Genomic DNA, 21,405 nt, shown 5'->3' with positions numbered 1-21,405 from the left:
AGACTGAGTGTATGTGCACTGTGGGTTTGCACAGTTCTGAGAACTAAAAAGTAAGCACCCAAACCTCCTGGGAACAGGCTCCATTCAAAATAGAAAGTGACTGCATGTGTAGCAAGTAGTTGTGCTCCCACAGGAGCTGTGTCACTTCAACTTTGTTTATTAAAACTACCTGAGTAGGTCAGAGTGACAGAAAGGCCTATGGAATGCCGAGGCTCTGCACATCCACATGGTGCCTTGTGGGCTGTCTGCAAGAGTTGGGAGAGCCCAGAGAATTCCACGAACTGAGCTTAGCAGAGCCAGCAAAGGCAGGCAAGGGGCCAGGAGTTGCATTTTCTTGAATGATTGTGCAAATTTTATCCAAAGTTCTTTTAATTTAGGGGCAAGAGGAAGAAAATAAAAACATAATGGAAATTTTCTCATCCTTTCGCAAGAAAAAAATGAACTAAGGGAAGAAGATGATAGAAAAAAATGGAAATTTATATGCATGCCTTAATTAATGTCTGAGAAATATTATATGATGATGATGGGTCTTAACCAGGGGCAATTTTGTGCCCCTGAGAACATTTGACAAGGTCTGGAGACATTTTTGGTTGTCACAACTGGGAGGAGATGCGATTGGCTAGGATGCTGAGAAATGTGCTACAATACCCAGGATAGTCTTTCACTACAAAGTATCTGGTTCCAAATGTCACTAGTGTGGCTGTTGGAAGACCTTGTGTCATGATATTTCTCCCTGAATTTCAAAGAATTATACCATTACTTTTTGTGTGTATATGGTACTGGGGATTGAACCTAGGGGTGCTTTACCACTGAACCACATCCCCAACCCTCTAAGTTTTTTTAAAATTTATTTAGAGACAGGGTTTCACTAAGTCGCTGAGGTTGGCCTTGAACTTGTGATCCTCTTACCTAAGCCTCCCAAGTCGCTGGAATTACAGGTGTGCACTACCACGCCTGGCTTATTACTTTTAATGCAATTTCATGTGAAACTGCTCCAAAACAAGCAGGTTCCACTACAGGTCACATGGTCTGTATATTCAAATCTTTTTTTTTTTTTTTTTGGTACCCGGGATTGAACCCAGGGGTGCTTAACCACTGAGCAACATCCCCAGCCCTTTTTTTCTATTTTATTTAGAGACAGGGTCTGGTTGAGTTGCTTAGGGCCTTGCTAAGTTGCTGAGGCTGGCTGTGAACTCATGATCCTCCTGCCTCAGACTCCCTAGTGGCTGGGATTTCAGGCATGTGTCACCACACCCGGCTTGTGTACTCAAATCTAACAGTCCTTTTCAGACTCAAGTATGATGATTCAAAAAGAAATGCCCAAGTAAAGAAAAAAGTACTCTTAATCAATATAATGGTGGGACCTTTGAGAAACTGAATGATTTAAAATCTTATGGTAAGAATTATGAGAATGGAAAAGAGAGAAGGAGAGAAGAGAGAGAGAAAAAAAGGAAGGAAAGAGGGAGGGAAAATGAAGGGAAGGAAGGAGGGAATACAAAAATATTCTTGGCCAGATGAAACAGGTAATTAAAGTTTTAAAGAGACATGAAGTGTTGCCATGTTCTTCAATTTTGTTTACAAAATACCAGGGAAACAAATAAACAAAAATTTTAACGGCAAGAACCAAAATGTACGTACAAACTAAATCTACACATGGACAAATCACTGAATATATACATGGGTGCAAAGAAAACCTGATAGGCTGCTTTGCTGGCAAAAGTATTAAGAAAATAAAACAAATGCAATTTTAAAAATTAGTAGCCACATGAAATGCATTGTTAGGAAAGGTTTACAATTGACTACTATGTGGGAATACCTCCATAACGAGATCCTCAAACTAAGTTTACCCAAGTTATATTAGTAAATCCTATTGACAACTTTTGAGATACAGATGATATATACTGTATTTTTTAAAACCACCTCCACTACTACCACTCTGGTCTAAGATGAGGTCAGGAGGGATGGAGGATGGAGGGGGTGGTTTGTTTTTTTTTTTACTCTTCCCTTTGCTCATTTTGCCTCAGTCATAACCTGCTTCCTTGCTGTTCCTCAATCAGGCCACTTGAGTTCCTGTCTTTGTACCTTTGCACTGGCTATTTCTTTTACCCAGCACATTCTTGTCTTAGATATCAGCTCAGCCCCTCCCTTGTCTCCTTCAAGTCCTTGCTCAGATGGCATGTTCCCAATGAGGCCTGCTCCGACCACCAGATTTAAACTGTAGTTCCTACTCTAACACTCCCTGGCCTTATGGCCCTTATTTCCCTGAAGTCCTTTTCATATTCTAGCCTACCAAATAGTTCCTTATTTCTGCTTATTGACTGTTGTCTGTCTTGAGCTGGGGTTGTAGCTCGGGGTAGAGCACCTGCCTAGCATGCATGAGGCTCCAGGTTTGGTCCCCAGCACTGCAAAAACAAAACCAAATAACAACGGTGATTATTATGTGTCTCTTCTGAACTAGAATGTCAACTTCACAAGAGCAGTGACTTTGTTTTGTTCACTGATGATGCTCCAGTTCCTAGGACAGTACCTGCAACACAGTAGGCTGTCAGTAAATATCTTTTGGATGAATGTCTTAAGAAAATGCACTGAAATTCAACATTGCCAATTAAGTAAATTGTGAGTATTCCATTTATCCACACGGAATGTGTAGATTCCAGGTACTAAAATATAAAGAACATCAACATAAATGTGTGCTCTGTGTTGAGTCTCCCTGCTGACTTAAAAAAAAGGTGTTTCTTATTAATTTGCAGTTTGACTTTTCTTTTCCCTTCCTCAGCAGGTTTCTGGGTGCTTCCTAAAAATTATTTGGCATGCACTTTAGAAATAATAAACTAATCTAATCTAATCCAATGCAAAACTGAGGTCTTTGCACATACTGTTCCTTCTCTGTGAAATGTCTTCTTGTCTCCATATAACTACCCCATGACTGAAGACCAGGCTCCAACATGACCTCCTCCATGAAATTCCTCAGGTCATTAAGTGACCGTGTCATTTAATGATACTACCACTTTCTACCTTGTACAATAATTATTTGTTTGCCTGTTTATAAACCAGTTCTTCTGTTCTTGTGTACATCTGGCACTACTCCAAACAAAAGATGAATAGCAGCAGAGGAAGAGGGCCAGTGGGAGGAAGGAGGGGAGGAGAGGGGGAAGTACTGGGGACTGAACTGGAGCAAATTATATTGCATGCATGTATGACTATGTCAAAAAGAACCCAAGTACTATGTACAACTACAATGCACTAATAAAGACATTTAAAAAACATGAATCTATTTTTCTTCCCCTTGGACCCAGGTTAGCCTTATGATCATTTTGCAGGGAGGGGAATTGAATGCAGGGTGCTCTACCATTAAGCTGTATTCCCAGTCCTTTCTTTTTTCTTTTCTTTTTTTTTTTTTTGCAGTACTGGGGATCGAACTCAGGGCCTTGTGCTTGCAAGGTAAGCACTCTACCAGCTGAGCTATCTCCCCAGCCCTTCATTTTGAGACAGGGTCTCACTGAATTGCTTAGGGCTTTGCTAAGTTGCTGAGGCTGGCCTCAAGCTTGCAATCCTTCTGCCTCAGCCACCATGGTTACTGTGATTACATGTGTGTGCTACTGCACTTGGCACCTTATGACCTTTTTATGATTGATGTTACCAACTGAATGCAGAGGATGTGACACAATGCCAATTCCAGGCCCAGGTTTCAAGAAGCCTGGCAATCTCCCTTTCTGCTCTTTTGGAGCCCTGAGCCACTATCCTGGGGGAGATGGGACCATGTGGGAAGAGTGAGAGAAGCCCTGAATGAGAGAAAGTGAAGAGGACCTGGTTAGTTCCTAGTTGTTCCAGTCTCCTCAGCTGAGATGCCAGAAGACTGAGTGAAGTCTTTGGGGAAACTAGCCATGCCACCTTAGCCAATGGCCTGGGTAACAGAAGTGAGCTGTCCCCATTGAACTCTGCCCAAACTGAAGAATTGTGAACAGATGATGACACTTGTTGTTTCAAGTCACCAAATTTTGGTATGTGTGATCTACAGTAGTTGATGAAAGATACACTGCTTTATCTCCTTCCTGAGATCATAATCCTTTTAGGGCTCCAAGCACAGTATTCTGTTGAAGTAGGCACTCAAATATTTGTTGAATAAATAAACCAGAATATAAATTAGAAGGAGAAGTCAAATATAACTACTTTTGGATTTTATTTGGTTTGGAATTGTCATTATAGCAAATATCATGGCTAATCAAAAGCTGACTATGTTATTGAAAGTATTACAGTGGAGTGTGTTGTCAATCATGATTTATTACATCTTGCAGATACAATTATCTTTCGAGAACAGAATTCATGCAAAACGAAATTGCCTCTTGAGCAAAATAGTCCTAACATACTGCTATTACATCATTTTTCTTGAATGTATTTTACAATACATACAGATATATTTTACTTTATATGTACCTTCCCATATTCATTAAATGCAAAAGAATCACACAGCATGCTATTCTATTTGACAATTCCCACCCCCTTTACCTTTCCATACTTCTTACTCTCTGGATAACTGACAAATATTTTTTTAATAAAAGTGCTAGGCAACCATTGGTTTGTTCAGTATTGCGTTCTCACAACAGGATCAATTTCCTATCAACACATTTAAAAAGAATGAATAAGACATTATACAACTAACTTACACTAATGTGCATTTTGTACATTTCTCCATTGATTTTCATTTGCTGTTATTAACATTCTACTAGCTAGTTTTGAAATTGCTCATGTTTTCCCTCAGTTTTTAACTACAAGAATTTCTCTTAAAATTTCTCAATTATAGAAACTTAAATTAAACTCTACTTAATTTTTTTAGACATTTAAAATACACTGAAGAAGCCACACCTTTAATAGTATGTCTTGAAGGAAGGAGCTCCTTGTCTCTGGGTGCTGGGGGTTAGAGAGGTCAGCAACATAATATCAGAGTCTGAAAGTATAGCCCAGGGCTGGAGAGACCTAAGAGGCTCCCTGTTGAATCTACGCCTTGGAAGGCACAGGAGGCCAGGAGAAGGGCCCACTGGTCCTTTCTGGATTGTCTCTGTGTTTTGCTTGGCAATGATAAAGAGCCAGATACTGAAAGTTCTCATTAATTTGATACCAGGATGGAATGGGCAGAAAGAGTGAATAACGATCACACTTGTATTCTAAGGGTATAAACTGTATTGTATCTATAATTATGATTTCATATTATGTTTAAAAACTACCTGCAAAGAAAATGCAATGCTGACCGTTGTACACTGAAGCATTATGGAAATATAAGTACATGGTTAACTTTTACTACATTAACCAAATTCTAATTTTCCCCTCAATTAACTCAGTATAGGATAGAGTTTCATTTCTCCTATTTGTTGGATTTTTCATATCTTTCTCTCACACAATGGCAAAAGAGGAATAATGAAATTTTAGATTGTATGCGATGTTTAGTAAAAAGAAGGAAATTGAAATGATAAGGTGTTCCTATTAAGAATTAGTACAATGACTTTCCAAATATAAAGCAGCTAAATAAATTTTTATTTGCAAATAAAATTACATGTAAGATGCTCTCTATGAAAGTATTAAAGAAAAATGTCTGATTATTATCACTTATTATGTCAGTTTCTCTTCATTAAATTAAAATTAGTGATAAGAATGACTTACCTTCACATCTCTGTGAATTATGTTATTATCATGACAATAGCGTAGAGCTTCCAGTATCTGTCTCATGTAATGGCTGTGAAAACAAAAATTTAAAACTGTAAAACATTTTTATTTTAAAAATTAATGCACGGAATCCCTACTTTGTAACTTCCGCCTTTATTTTAGCTGCCTATAGACATTTTTATGTGAGCAGACAAGAAAGTGAACTTAATGAAAAAGGTGGCAGACTCGTGAATGATGACCTTAATGAAGAAATAGTATGTTCTGTATTTGCTAAGCCAGGTCAAGAGAATTTCACACAGTCCATAAGTAAAATTTCTCTGCAAACTAAAGATTGAAGCTTGTAACATGAAAAAATTCTAATATTCAATTCTATTTAGTTAAACTGGATTGCTATTAAGTAAGCCATGCTCAAAACTATGTGGAAGATTCTGACCAAAGGGGCGGGGCCTTCTGTCTGCAACCACAGTAGACATTCTGCCTTGTTCCCATTTATCTCTGAAGACAAATGAGGGAAAAGCCTCCTATGGGTACAATTTATCTTTGTAATCTAACCAGGTTTTAGTTGGGGCATCCTTGAAAATAGCAGGGTTAGTTCTAGGCCCATGTCCTGGGAAGTCTGAGCCTTCACACGGTCACTGGTTGTCTGCTAAAATTCCTCCACTGGGGACAGACGAAGAACAAAGAAGGAGTTAACATTTCTAAAAAAAGTCATTAAAATGTGGAAACAGGGTCAACTAGCAACAGTGTGTGACCAAGAGTACAACCGATCCTCGACTTATGATGGGGTTGAAGATGTAGAAACCCATGTTAAGTTAAAAACATTGCAAATTCAAATGCACTTAAACCAAGCATGGTGGTGCACACCTGTAATCCCAGCAGTTCAGGAGGCTGAGGCAGGAGGATCATGAGTTCAAAGCCAGCCTCAGCAATTTAGCAAGACCCTGTCTCAAAATAAAAAATTATAAAAGGGCTGGGGATTTGGCTCAGTGGTAAAATGCCCCTGGGTTCAATCCCCAGTACAAAAACAAAATTTAAACAAAAAACCTTCACAATCTTCATTTAATGAAGCATTGTGGTCCCTGCTTTGCAGAGAAACTCAACAATGTCTATGTTTGTCTCCATCTTCCTTAAAGATCAGAAAAGATGGTAATTCCATGCAAGGAAAGAACTGGCCAGCAATCTATTTGTTTATGAAAATCTATTTATTTGTTTAAGGAGGCATTATTGGGGGTGGGGAGTGGAGGAAGAAAAGGAGAGGTGATTCAGTCTATTTCCTTGTCAACTCTGGGTAAAAAGACTAATGCTCTTTGCTGGGCATAAGAGACCTTATCTCTCAAGTGCCCTTAACAGAATGTGCCTGGCTAAGATTATCTATGGTAAATAGAACCTGGGATCTCTGAGGCATAGATGATTTCCTGGAGAATGTCACATAAGATATCCATCTCTCTTGGGTATAAAATGGAGATGTTTCATAACTGAAACGCTGTCCTGTGTATGTAGAATCCCACAAACCTCCAATAGAGACTTAATCTATTCTGGACCAGGGGTGAGGTGCATTGCTGATGCAGAAAGAAATGATGTGGGGTGCTATCCTTGACAGCCCAGGTCTCTCTGCTTCAGCTGAGCCTTTTGATTGCCTGTATCCTTGAAATTATTCAGTAAAGCTTGGTACTTGGTAAAAAGATCTCTCTGATTTGCAAGAATTTGATTTGATAATCTGATTCTATATGTTAGCTCACTCCACAACTCATCACCCCTGAAAGGACAGAGGTAATCACTAATTGGGCTGTACTAAGCACTGAGCAGATTTTTATTTGATGCCATGCTTTGCTGCTCCTCTTGAAACTCAGCCAGTTGGAGAAAAACAACATTAGCAATTTCATTACTTGGTGTCTCAGTCTTCTTGCAGTTGGTCTCACTAGAATACTGATAAAAGCTGAATTTCCTAACAATGAATCTCAGAATCAGAAGGGAGAAAGGAAGGTTAGGAGTCATCTGGCCAAACATTGGACACAAAAGGAAGAATCCACGTGCCCTTGTTACATGGTCATTGATGATCTGCAGTAGGGAACATGCCTAATAATACTGTCTGCCCCCTTCCCCCTGTCTTTTTCACTGTTAGGAGGAAGATTCTTTAATAAATTGTATCTAAATCTTTCTCTGAGCAAGGCCACTTAGTGGTCTCAATGCTACTCTTTTCTGATCCATTCTGGAAAGTTCCTTTCATAAAAATCACCATTTTTATGAAAATACAAATACAGCAAATACAAATGGATTGATGATCTCATCCTGCCCAGTCCAGTGGAAAAGACAGACTTGAAATTAAGGGAAAGCTAAGAAAACTTAAGAAAAAATGACTGGGGAACACAGTAAAAGTAGCACTGGTTTAATATCAGCTCTGTCAACATATATGACAGATATCTGGGTTACCATGATTCAAAAAAGAAAAAAAACCATCCTCCATTGAGGATAAACATTTTAAAAGAATCAAAATACTGAATTTTTGGCTTTCCTTATTTTATGCTATGCTGCCCTTGGAAAATTGCAATATGGACAAGTAGGAATTTTTTTTGGAGGGGGGCAGTTACTAGGGATTTAACCCAGGGGCACATTACCACTTGGTCTCATCCCTAGGCTTTTTTATTTTTTATTTTGAGGCAATCTCACTAAATTCTTGGAGGCCTAAGTTGCTGAGGCTGGCCTCAAACTTGTGATCCTCCTGCTTTCAGCATCCCGAGATGCTGGGACTACAGGTATGTGCCACTGTACCCAGTGAAAAGCAGGAAAGGCAAGTTACCTTGACTTACTTAAAAATACACATAAACGAGAGGCACAGTGAGGCATGCCTGTCATCCCAGAGACTTGGGAGGTTGAGGCAGGAGGATCTCGAGTTCAAAGCCAGACTCAGCAACTTAGTGAGGCCCTAAGCAACTCAGTGAGACCCTGTCTCAAATAAAATGTGAAAAAGGGCTGGGGATGTAGCTCAGTGGTTAAGTGCCCCTGAGCTCAATCCCGGTACCAAAACAAAAACAAAAATAAAAACAAACAAACAAACATATAAGCAATAATATGCAAAAGTCTGAGAATTTTATTTTGTCATATAAAGTGATTTACAGCTAGGTCACAGAAAATCAAGATAGCATTGACTATTTTTGGTAGTAGGGAATGTTTTTTTAATTTTGAGGCACAAGAAAAAATATGAATTTATAATTGTGATAGGAACTTAACAATAGAAAAGCAGGACTTAAAAAGAGCATGACACAAAAGAGGATATTTAAGCTTCAGTTCTAACATGCATCAGAAATCTAAAGAAATAATTATAGTTAACTTATATAAACTTTGATGTGCTGCTTCTCTCTGGCCCCAGTAGTGCAGAAAAGCAGCTTCCCTACAGTGTGCATATTCTTTATTCTGTGCTATAGCTATGGCTGCTCCACCTCTGAGGCTGGAGTCTTTGCTCCCTAGCCAGGACAACTCAATGAATGGATAAAGAAACTGTGGCATATATATATATATATATATATATACACACACACACACACACACACACACAATGGAATTTTACTCAGCCATAAAGAATAATAAAATTATGGCATTTGCAGGCAAATGGATGAAATTGGAGAAAATCATGCTAAGTGAGGTAAGCCAATCCCAAAAAATCAAAGGGCGAATGATCTTGCTGATAAGCAGATGATGATACATAATGGGTGGTGGGAGGGAGGGAGGGAGGGAGGCAAGAATGGAGGAAGGAGGGACTGTATAGAGGGAAAGAGGGTGGGAGGGGTGGGGGGGTAGGAAAAAAATAACAGAATAAATCAAACAGCATTGCCCTATGTAAATGTATGATTACACAAATGGTACACCTCTACTTCATGTACAACCAGAGAAACAAGTTGTACCCCATTTGTTTACAATAATAAAAAATAAAATAAAAAATAAAATCTCATGAATATTTTTTAAAAAGTTGTATTAGGGTGGTCTCTAAATTGTTTCCAACTATGTCCTTTTTTGATGCTATCATTATAAAAGGAATGGTAAGAGGGAGGAAGTTGTAATCATTGAATGTAACTTTCTCAAATGAGAGAAGCTTTTAATAAATCCTAATATGTTTGTGGGTTTGAACCTTTCAACATATTATGGTTGGTGACTGAGGAGGGATGCTGGGATGCTGTACTCCATGTGGTACTGGGGATGGAACCCAGGGGTGCTTAACCACCGAGCCACATTCCCAGCCCTTTTAAAAATATTCTTTCTTTTAGAAACAGTCTCACTGAGTTGCTGAGACTGGCTTTGAACTTGCAATCCTCCTGCCTCAGCCTCCCGAGCCACTGGGATTACAGGCGTGTACCACTGTGCCCAGCTATACTCCATGTTTTAAACAGGCAACCCACTGGAGCATAATTATGATATGATCTAATATATCCAAAGCAGACTGCTGTAGTGCTTTAAATATATAAGCTAGTGACCCAGTTCTTGCTTGGCTTCTGTGATTTTTCATATTTATTTCTTATCTTGGGTCATTAGGTCTTTATAACAACTCCATTTAAGAACAACCGTTGCCATACACTGGCCTGAAGCAAATCCATTCAGCAGAAAAATGGTGATTTTTTTTGTTTCTTTTACTGCTTTGTGTTTTTCCTTAGATTAACTGATCGCATAGCAATGTGATATCACTAAAGGCAAAATGAAGAACTAATGAGGTGCATCTGTCAGAAAACAAATATCAAACCAAAGAAACCCAAGTTCAATTCTACAAGGTTCCTGAGCTATCAAATCCCTCCTTGTGTAAAAGCATCAGAAATGGGAAAGACAGCAGTACTGATGTGAAAATGTAAACCTAGTTTTTTTAAAAAAATATTTTAAATGGACACAATATTTTTATTTTATTTATTTATTTTTATGTGGTGCTGAGGATCAAACATAGCGCCTCACACATGCTAGGCAAGTGCTCTACCACTGAGTCACAACCCAGCCCCTAAACCCATGTTTTAATAGACCAATTCATTGTTTGGTAGTTTGCACTTTCAGTTACTTTTTGATTCTGCTAATACATATGGAAACAGCTGTGATCCCTGCAGCAAAGAGCAGCAGCGCTCTCGCCATCAATTAGAAGAGCAAGTGATTTCTTCATCATTACCTTCCTCCACTTTATCTCTGGGGACTCATTTTATTATTATTTTTGCAGTACTGGGAACTGAACCCAGGGCCTTGTGCATGCTAGGCAAGCAAGCACTCTACCACTCACTGAGCCACATCTGCAGCCCACCTCTAGGAAGTTAGATACAGATTACATACCTGGCTACAGCTTCACTGTATACAAAACCAGCATCAGCTCGCTTTACGATTTCAAAGCACAGATCCGCTCCATCCATACTGTAGAGAAACATGAAAAAGAATGTAAGAGGAAATTCCAAAAAGGCAACACTGAAAGCAAATACGTTGTCACCAAGTTATTTGTTGACATACTGCTAACAGTATTTCAATCTCCTTTTTTCAATGCAAAGGAGGCATAAATTATACAGGACATTATAAGTATCTTAGCACTGAAAATCTGCAGGAAAAGTAACCTGCAGCAAGAGTAAGGCAATGGGAATATCCGATAACATGAGGTATAAAAAACTGACTATAAATTTTCTTTAGGTCGTCATGATAAGAAGTCCCAGAAAGAAGCAATGCTGGAGGTTGTGGACATATTTTTGAGTCAAATTCTAAAATTACCTGTTTCTAGTAAATATTTTAGGAATACAAAGATTTAAAACATTTTACTGTAGTTATCACCATCAAATGGGAAATTTGAGCTATATGCTGTGAAAGGAAAAAATAAAGAGCTGATCTACATTTTTGTTTACACTTTCATTACCAAAGTTAATTGCTATAAATATATTCTAATACATTGATGTGATGGTGACACAGTGCTAATATCTGCCCTAGAACTTATAATGGTTTCTACTGCTCATGGGCTAGGTAAGATCTCTTGTGGTACTTGGCCACACCTGGTCTCTCATTTCAAGAAACCACCCTCTTTAGCCAGTTTAAACTGCAGTCAGGTTTCTTAGCACTCCCTGGATATATAATTTATTTTCCCTTTATTTTCTGGTCATACACTTTTGCATATACTGCTCTTCTTAATAACTGCCTTGATTCAAGTTTCCACTCCAATCCTACTTCCTATGAAGCCCCCTCAATGATCACCAGTTATATTAATGTCCAATGTCTTCCTTTGCTTTCATCCTTTAACAACCTACATATGATCTATATCATAACATTTGGCATTTACATAATATAAACACATTACACACATATATATACACATGAAACTCTTGCCAGATCATTACTTATATTAATGAAATTATTCCAATATCAATAAGTAACATTTTCATGCTTTAAGCCTTAGAAAATGTTTTCAAATCCAGTGGCTCAGTCTTCAGTATACCTGCTGCAGGTATTATGCTAAGAAAATAGAAACTTCTAGAAGGGGGAAAAAAGTCACTAACATTATTCATCAGGCTTCATGGGGAGCACTTCCTATCATATCTCCATTCAACTACTCCATGAGGTCAGAATCATTCTCATTCTCAAATGATCTAAGTGACTGGACAAAGATGTGATAGGGACAGGATTCAAATCTCTAGCCGTGTCCAGTGCTCTTCTGGTTGACTACAGCTACACCTACAGGGTGTACAAAGAACACACAACCTTGGGCCCTATAACACTTCAACAAGAGTGTAAAGTTCTAAACAACAAGTAGATTTTATACTTTCAATATGCCCGTACCCAATACACACCAGAAGACTGAGCACACAGTAGGTATTTAACAAACAACTGATTATATCATTTGGATCTTGGTGTGGTTTTATATAAATGAAGATACTTCCACATTTATACCAGGTTTCACAATTTTTACCTATTTTCCATTTCACACCTGAGGGACATTTTCCAATGTTAAGGAGGATTCTTCTCCAAAATGTTTCTGAGGGCCTAGTCTATGCTGAAGTACTGTGTCACCTGTTTCCCACCATCACAAATCAAGCCTGGGTGAATGGGATCACGTACCTCTGTGAATAACTCTGATCATCTGTGGTAGTAAAATTCTTAGGAGTGGGAGTTACTGGGTCTAAAGTATATACAACAACACTTTCCATATACATACTACCAGAAACATTTTAGCGATTCATATTCCTTCTACTGAGTATGGATGCGTCCTTTCCTCTACCTTGTCCCCACTAGGATGACTACTCTTTTTCATCTCTGCCAATCAGAGAGGAGAAACAAGTCATTTGTTATTGCTTTAATTTACATTTCTTTGATTACCCCAGAGGTTGAATATTTTTTGTTTCTTTGTTCTGTGGGAGAAAAAAAACACTATTTTTAAACCCGACTGCAGTTTAAACTGGTTAGTTGATCTACGAGGACTGCAAAAATATCTCATAGTGAAGGAATTAGTTTTGTTCAGGTGTTTTCCTTTCTAATTGTGAAATGTGAAGATAAGCACTATTCAGCTTAGAAGAGGAGTTGGTGAAAGGAGTGAGACAAATTGATTGCATAATAAATGTGATAGTCAGCCTTTCATTGCTGTGAACAAAAGATCCAATGAGAAATACTAGGAGGAGGAAAAATTTATTTGGGCTCACGGTGTCAGCAGTTCAGTCCATGGTGAGCGGAGTCCATTACTATTGGCTCAAGTTGAGGCAGTGCATCATGGGGCAAGAGCCCTGTGAAGGAATACTGCTCAGCTCATGGTGGGGTCAGGAAGCAGAGAGAGAGACAGAGGGTAGAAGGGGCCACAGGGCATTCCACCAGTGACCCACTTCCTCCACCCACTTCGCACTTGCCTACAGTTAGTGTTTAGTCAGTTCATTCAAACTAGGATGCACTGATTAGATTATAGCTCTCACAATGCAATCATTTCACCTCTGAATAATAGTGCAAAAACCAGGAAGTTGTGGGGGGACACCTCATATCAAAACCATAACAATAAAACATAAGAATCTGGGAGCTATCCTGAGCCCTAGAGGAAGACTTTTTGGAGGGACCTAGAAGGGAAAAGAGAAAAGGGAAATGAAGGCAGGCAAGGCTGCAAAGTGGTGAAAGGCCAGAGCCTAAGGAGAGAACTAGTCAATGAGAAATAAATGAAAATTATTTACTGCCCTGTGTTATACTTAAAAGCAAAGATCAATCTATTTTTTTCTTCTGATTATATCTGAAATCCTAGTCCTTGAAATGACCATCTCTACAAGTGCACATATATACATGGGGTATTTTTAAGTTGCTGTTCTCATCCACTGACCTGTCTATTCTTGGATCCAGAACCATATCACTTTATCTTTATTTTTTAAACATTTTTTGTTACTGGGGATTGAACCCAGGGGCGCTTTACCACTGAGCTACATCCCCGGTTCTTTTTTAAATTTTTTATTTTGAAACACAGTCTCACTAAGTTGCTGAGGCTGGCCTCAAACTTTCTACCCTCTTGCCTCAACCTCTCAAGTAGTTGGGATGATAGGCATGTGCACCGGGTTCATTTTACAGACCATAATGGCACTTTGTGATATTTGGCAAAATACATCTCATTTCATTATCTTTCTTTATGATTTTTTTCCCCAAATGAATATTAAAATCATTTTGCTAAACTCTAAATTTTTTTTATATTTTGACACAGATGATATTATATCTATTTATAAATTAACTTCTAGAAATTAAATTTTAAAAATATTTTCATCCATGAACATGATATGTTTATCCACTTTTCGTATCTTTAAGTTATAGTTTTAAGGTTTTCTTTATAATGGTTCCAAATGTCGTTAGTTTTTTTCTCTTCTCCTAGCCATGGGTGTATAATATATATATAATTTTTGTGTGTGTGGTGCTGGGGATCAAACCCTCAGACAGGTTAGGCAAGTGCTTACCACTGAGCATATCCAAAGCCCAGCATTTTGTATTTTCATTGCATTATAAATGGGATATTTTGGTCATTATGTGCTTTTTCAGTTCAGTGGCTCATAGCCAGAGGTACCAAACAAAATCACCTATGTAAATTTTTAAATATGTAGGTATGTTCTATGAAGAATTATTCTGAAAGAAATAATTGCTGTGAAAGTCCTTTTATTAAAGCTATCTGATTATTTATAACATTAATTGATATTAAAGTAAAAAAAGCAATCTGCTAATTTTAAATTTCATGAGATACAGAAATAAAAACTAAAAATACTGTTACTTATGTAAATTTTATTCATCACAGAAATTTAATATGTACATATTCATAATACAATCCTCATATAATAACCTTGAACCTTTTAAACAAAATTGATGATTCAATTCTTTGATAAACTTTATTTAATAATGTAAGGATTCTTTAAACAACGATAAGGCTTTTTTCATTTCATTTTTGTCTTTGGCTTCCTATCTTGGGCTATTCCTGGTGCTGTCATGAATCTTCAAAAAGCGTGTTCTGAATGTCCCAGTTGTCTCCATTCTGAGGGAGTGAGGTGACAGGGAGGAGAAACCCTCCTATGGGAGAGTATGAGAAGTGCATCTGTACTGTATGCAGAAAGAAACCAGGGGAGATTTGCTCCGAATTAAAAGTGGTGGGATTATGAATGAGTTTAGCCTTCCCTCTCTTTCTTCTATCTGAATTTAAAAAAAAATTTTCATAAACATGAATGTTTATATAATTAAAAAGATTATCCCAAGGCAAGGTATGAAACAAACAAAACAGATCACAGGTTTGGAGGCACAAGGTATTATTGCTCTCACAATCCAATCATTTCACCTCTGAATATTAGTGCAAAAACCCAGGAAGTTCTGGGGGGACACCTCATATCAAAACAATAACAATAAAACATAAGAATCTAGGAGCTATCCTGAGACTTAGAGGAAGACTTTTTGGAGGGACCTAGAAGGGAAAAGAGAAAAGGGAGATGAAGGCAGGCAAGGTTCAGTGTACAGAAGGGGCTCAGAATATGCCACTCCCAAATACACCACTTTGGCATAAGGATCATTTTGAGCTGAAGGCACAAAATCATGTGCTGTTAATTTGCTCAAATTGCAATACAGTTTTTAAATGTTTACTCTCAATTTCTGTACCTATCTCTCAGCAGACAGGTAACAGATGGTCAGCTGGCGCTTGTCTGCAAACTACTCTTTGAGAAACATTGTTATAAAGGACAGACCAAATCTGGATTTCTCTCACCAGCATTTTCCCTGAAGATGACAAAAATAGCAACTATAGAAGCTGGGTGAAATTAGAAAAAAATTGTTTAAGTCTTCAAAGTATTAACAGTACAGTGAATGAAAAATTACCTAGTAAGAACAGGGAAAGAATTAGAGCTCAGAGAGGTTAGCAAGAGATGCTTCTGCATTGTGGGGTAGGGAGTGGGCTATGGAAAGGAGGCAGGGATGAGGGGACCTTTAGGAGAACTCTGGAGAGGTGGGGGAGGTAGTCAGATGAAGACTGATAGGGCCAGTTACTTTTGCATGAGCGTGATCTAAGAGGAGAGGCTAAATGATTCTTTGGTGCATCTCTGAAGAGCCTGCAAAGGTTAAAGCCCTGACAAAACACCCTGGCTGGGGTCACAGAGCTGCATTTGGAAAACTGGGATAATGAATCTTTTCTGGTACAGCATGTTGGTAGCATAGAAAAACCCCAATGTAGACAGAAGCAGAGCCTCAAAACTTCAGCAAGAAACAAGTACTCAGGATATGTTTCCTAATCACTATAATGTCATAAATGACATTATAGTAGCTATGTTAGAAATAAATCAACAAAATAACTAAACAAATCCTCACCTAGTTGGAGGTGGAGAAATGCATGCTAAATAACATCAATGAAGGGAGAAATCATAATGAAAATTAGAAGATATTTCTAACAATGACAATGAAAAGAGTACACACAAAACTCATGTCAGATTGAGGCATTATTTTTTTTTGTATTTTGAACACAGTTCTAACATTCCAGTCTGAGAAGATGGCAATTCATGTCACACACACACACACACACACACACACACACACACACACACACACACAACTCAGCCTTAGAGAAATTTTCTTGGATCAGGAAATCCACTGTTGATGGAAAAATACATCAATATGATCTTTTTGAAGGACAATTTTATAGTAATTGACCAAAGCCTTAAAAATATACATGTTCTTTGACCCAATGAAACTTAATAAAATAACTTGTACTCAAGGTTTTCATTTATTTAATGGAAGACAAGAGATTCCTAATAAATAGGTAAAATAATAGCATAAAGGAAGGTTCTGCACAAGAAATTCATTTCATGCCTATCACAGGGGTCCCATACTCCAGAATCCCCAGAGGGATTTTCTTTTTTGGTACTGGGGATTGAACCCACAGGCACTTAATCACTAAGCCACATCCCCAGCCCTTTATTTTTCATTTAGAGACAGGATCTCACTGAGTTACTTAGGCCCTTGTTAAGTTGCTGAGGCTGACTTTGAACTTGTGATCCTTCTGCCTCAGCCTCCCAAGCTGCTGATATACAGGCATGCAGCACTGCACTCGGTTCCCCAGGGGGATCTTCAAAATGCAGAGCCTCCATTCTCATCCTCCCAGATGATATATGTGAATATTGTATTACTGATATTGTTTCAATGAATTCTCTATATTTACTGAGCTTGTGGATAAATGCCTGGCATATACAAATCAGTCTCTTGATTAAAAAAATAATTCTTTTTTATTTTCTCCTAAATCAAGACTTTGCTCATGGTACTGTTTTGATGTGTTCACAAATGTACTAAAACTACCACCTATTTCAATACTTTGGCCCTCTTTATGCCTCTCTCTGGGATGTCTTCTCTCTACTTTTCCACCTGTCTGATTCTTACACTGATACTGATGTCCTTCACCAACTTCTTACAAGCTCCAAACTGTTTCCTCTGTGGAACTCGTGGGGGCTCTAAGAACCTGTGTCTATGGTCATTTAGATCTAAACTATCAATTATTATTTATTTCATGGGCAGGTACCTGTCTTGTGTGTATAATTTAACTATAGATAACTTGGGGGCACAAACAGGTCTTTTATCTGAATAAAACCCCACATACTGATGAGTATTTACAAGTATTTGTGGGTGGTAAGTGCATTTCTAAAAGAAAGAGAAGTCATGTACACACAACCTTTGTCACTCTTTCCCCATCTAAACCAAAACTGGGACAGGGAATTCAGTTTCAGTCAGTATACATTTATTAAGCATCTACTACATGTAGAAGATGAAAGACCAGTTCTGAGAAGACTTCATCTTCTAAGAGCCTACACTGCAGAAGAGCAAATGAAGAAACAAGACAAAAATTGTAATGGATGAAAGAAGACAACCTGAGTTTCAATGGAAGGAAAAAGCACATCTTGGAGGGATTCAGAAAGTCTTGCTGAAGTAGGTAGATGGGTCCTGAAGAAGAGAAGAAGAGAGGGAGAAGAGAAGAGAATAAGAAAAAGAGCAGGCAAGAGCACAGTGAGAGTACAGTAGGGGTGGTAACTATGTGGTAGTTAAGAGGAGAGCAGTATCTCAAGGCATTTTTTTTCTGTTCAATGACCGTAAGGCCTGAAGTCCCAGGAAGTGTGTCAACATGTTAGGTGGGTGTGGGGTGGATGGGGGAATGTGTGAGGTGCCATAATTTGAGCTAATCTCTCCCTTCCCACCGCACTGTACACATACAATCATATTCTTTCTTTCTTTTTTTTTTCTTGCAGTGGTGGAGATTGAACCCAGGGCCTTGTGCAAGCTAGGCAAGCACTCTACCAACTGAGCTATCTCCCCAGACCCATATTCTTTCAGTATGAACCTGGACAGGGACCAGAGAAGTACTTAGTCAGGACTGTTAACTATAATATGCAAGTAGATAGAAACCTTCATCTTTTCAATGAAGAAAGAGGATATTTACTGTAATGGGAACTGAATGGCTTAATAAAGCAATTCTGATGTATTGTTAAAAATGTTAAAATGACTGAGCACGTCCCCAAATGTCTATTTACCAACTGTATTTCTCGTGATGGGAACTATTTATTCCTGTCCTCACCCATTTGTGTACAAAGCTTAATATCTTCCTTTTCATTGGAGTGAACTCTTTTTGTTCAATAGAACGTAACTCTTTTATGCCAATATTGAAGCAAATTAACTTTCCAGTTTTTTTTCAATTTTTGTTAAATCTATTGATGTTTTTCCTTTGTGAATCCCAGTCCTTTGAAGTTTTAAAAGCTCTCCAAAGATCTGTTAAATAATTTTATTTCTTGCTTACTTTCCTGTGATTTGATTAGCTTCTATAAACTATTCTGTGTGTAGTTTTCTCATTTGCATGTGGGGATGGCTGTGGTGGATCTAAACTGACTTTCGAATTGGTAGTTTTCACACTATTAAAAAACCCCTGATCTCCTACTATATTTGATGAATTTACTTTATGCAATGCTGACTGGATTCCTATGAGAGAGGAATGCCTAGTGCTGCCTGTCTGGAAAATTCTGTTTTTTCCTACCCTGTATCCTTCTAAGTCAATCTGCTGCTCACTGTGGCCTTGCTAATTTTGTAGGTCTGAATGTTTGGTAGTGCCTAAAAAGAAGAGCCCTCCTAGTGGTTGCTGCAGATGAAGTCATGTCTGAAGGGATTCGTCATGCTTCACTGAGGGGCAAATGTACTAAGAAGGCCTTCATTCACTCAGGGTGAATGGACACAAAGCGGCTAAGCACTGAAAGAAGGGAAAGACTGGGGGCAGGGAAGAGAGAAGAGCACATCATAGATATTCTCCTACCTTGCAATTTTGGCTGGCTCTACCAGTGTACAGATTTTTTTTTTTAACCAAGGATTAAACCCAGGGGTGCTCAACCACTGAGTCACATCCCCCAGCCCTTTTAAAATATTTTATTTAGAGACAGGGTCTCACTGAGTGGCTTAGCCTCACTAAGTTGCTGAGGCTGGCTTTGAACTCACGATCCTCCTACCTCAGCCTCCCAAGCTGCTGGGATTTACAGGCATGCACCACTGCTCCTGGCCAGAGTATGGATTTAAAGCTGTCTGGGCACATACGCCTCAGGTGGCCTCCCTTAGCTTGTGCAGGGCCTGGGACAAGTGTACAAATGGAAGACTCTGCTACCATATGTCTAAATATGTAGCAGTTATGTAGGATGAGAATCCCTTATCAAAAATGCTAGGGACCAGAGCATTTGGGATTTCAGATTTTTTCAGATTTTAGCATTTTTGCATATACATAATGAGATTTCTTGGGAATGGGACCCATGTCTAAACATGAAATTCATTTATATTTCATATATATCACATATACTTGGCCCGAAGGTAATTTTGTACAGTATTTTTAGTGTGCCTGTGTTTTGACTGTGACCTGTCACAGGAGGTCAGGTGCAGAATTTTCCATTTGCCCCTTCATGTCTGTGCTCAAAAACTATTAGGATTTTGGATTGATTAGGGATACATTTGGATTAATGCTGAGACCTTGTACATTAAACTTACAAATTACTAAATATGGTCTAAGCTTCCACTTTGACAAATAGATCTTTGTAAAGCCTTGGAAGGTTTGGTTTGGTTAAGAATTCTTGGGTTCCTCAGAGTTCCTTACCAGAACCTGGAATCTGGGATATCTGGCCTTAGCTTGCCTTCTTCCTTTTCCCACCATTTCTAGTTCCATCCCTAATCTTGGAGCCTTCCCAACTATGGTTCATATTCCAAGGTAAAAGAGGTGCCAGGCAGTCCAACCACATATTTTATAATCACTTAACAAGGCTGATGCCCCATCATAGAATGGGGTCTTGTGTCATCCCTCTTTTACTCTGCTGGTACTTAATTCTGGGTCAGTTAAGGTTCTTAGTTACAAGGAGCGGATATCAATTCTGGTAGATGATGGACGCCACCCAAAGTGCTATTACTCCTACTGTCCCAGTAATCTTCCTTTCTGTCACCTGAGAGTTCTACATGATTGTGTTTTTTTTTTTTTGTTACTAGTTATTACATCATAGATGGATGTGTCTGAGTTACAAACCCTATGTCATGTGACAATATCCTAACTGCCAAGGAGAGCAAATATCTGGCATTTTTAGCATCCATAGTGGGAAATGGGATTTATCCCACATCAAGACTCTTAAGATGAGGAATACTCCAAATACTGGAAAAGTGTTCGAACATTGGGACAGACAAAACAATGAGAAATGCCCCCTACAATTGATTCTAGACTCAAGCCTACATTTAACTGTTTGAGCAGACCTTAATCATGACACTTACTCTTTCCTGGCTGACAATGACTCCTCTGTAAGATAATAACTCTATTTAGCAATCTCTAAGGTCTCTTTTTTTGTTGTTGTTGGCGGGTGGTGGTGGTGGTGGTGGTGGTGGTGCTGGGCAATTGTGAGAAACAGAAAATCTTTTGGTCCATTTTCAGAATATAGTATTCAGCCTTAATTGGATTCAACTGTAGCCATTTAAATCATAACTCTTTCCTTTGGCCCACCCTAATTTTAAAATTAGCCAATTGCGTAGATGGTACTCCTGAGTCCTCCAATCAGGACAAAGGGCAGTGCTGCATTAGGTTATATAAACCTCAGACTGCCTGACCAGGCAAGGGCTGGCTAGCCAGGTTTTGCTAGTGGGTTAGCACACTCTCCTGACAGAAGTAAAACACTTGCCCATGCACTTTTGAGCACGTGTTTGATTTCTTGCAGCATCTTGATATTTCTAACAGCATTTTGAACCCAGGGGCACTTTGCCACTAAGCTTCATCCCCATTCCTTA

The 21,405-nt window shown here is 38.6% G+C and overlaps 1 protein-coding gene across 8 annotated transcripts in view; it reads right to left on the bottom strand.

The window, feature by feature from the left end:
- CASK (calcium/calmodulin dependent serine protein kinase) overlaps positions 1-21,405 on the bottom strand; it is a 358,268-nt gene that overhangs the window by 177,576 nt on the left and 159,287 nt on the right. For all 8 annotated transcript variants that reach the window (XM_079122840.1, XM_079122842.1, XM_079122843.1 and 5 more), the window contains exons 4-5: positions 10,954-11,031; positions 5,656-5,728 (exon numbers count right to left, since the gene is read on the bottom strand). In XM_079122840.1, the coding sequence (XP_078978966.1) occupies positions 5,656-5,728; positions 10,954-11,031 (151 nt within the window). The remainder of the gene's footprint in view (positions 1-5,655; positions 5,729-10,953; positions 11,032-21,405) is intronic.

Source organism: Sciurus vulgaris (genome assembly GCF_902686455.1).
Source record: "Sciurus vulgaris genome assembly, chromosome: X".
NCBI classification, from domain to species: domain Eukaryota; kingdom Metazoa; phylum Chordata; class Mammalia; order Rodentia; family Sciuridae; genus Sciurus; species Sciurus vulgaris.
Note: the sequence above shows the minus strand (reverse complement) of the source record. Positions and strands in the feature narration are given on the sequence as shown.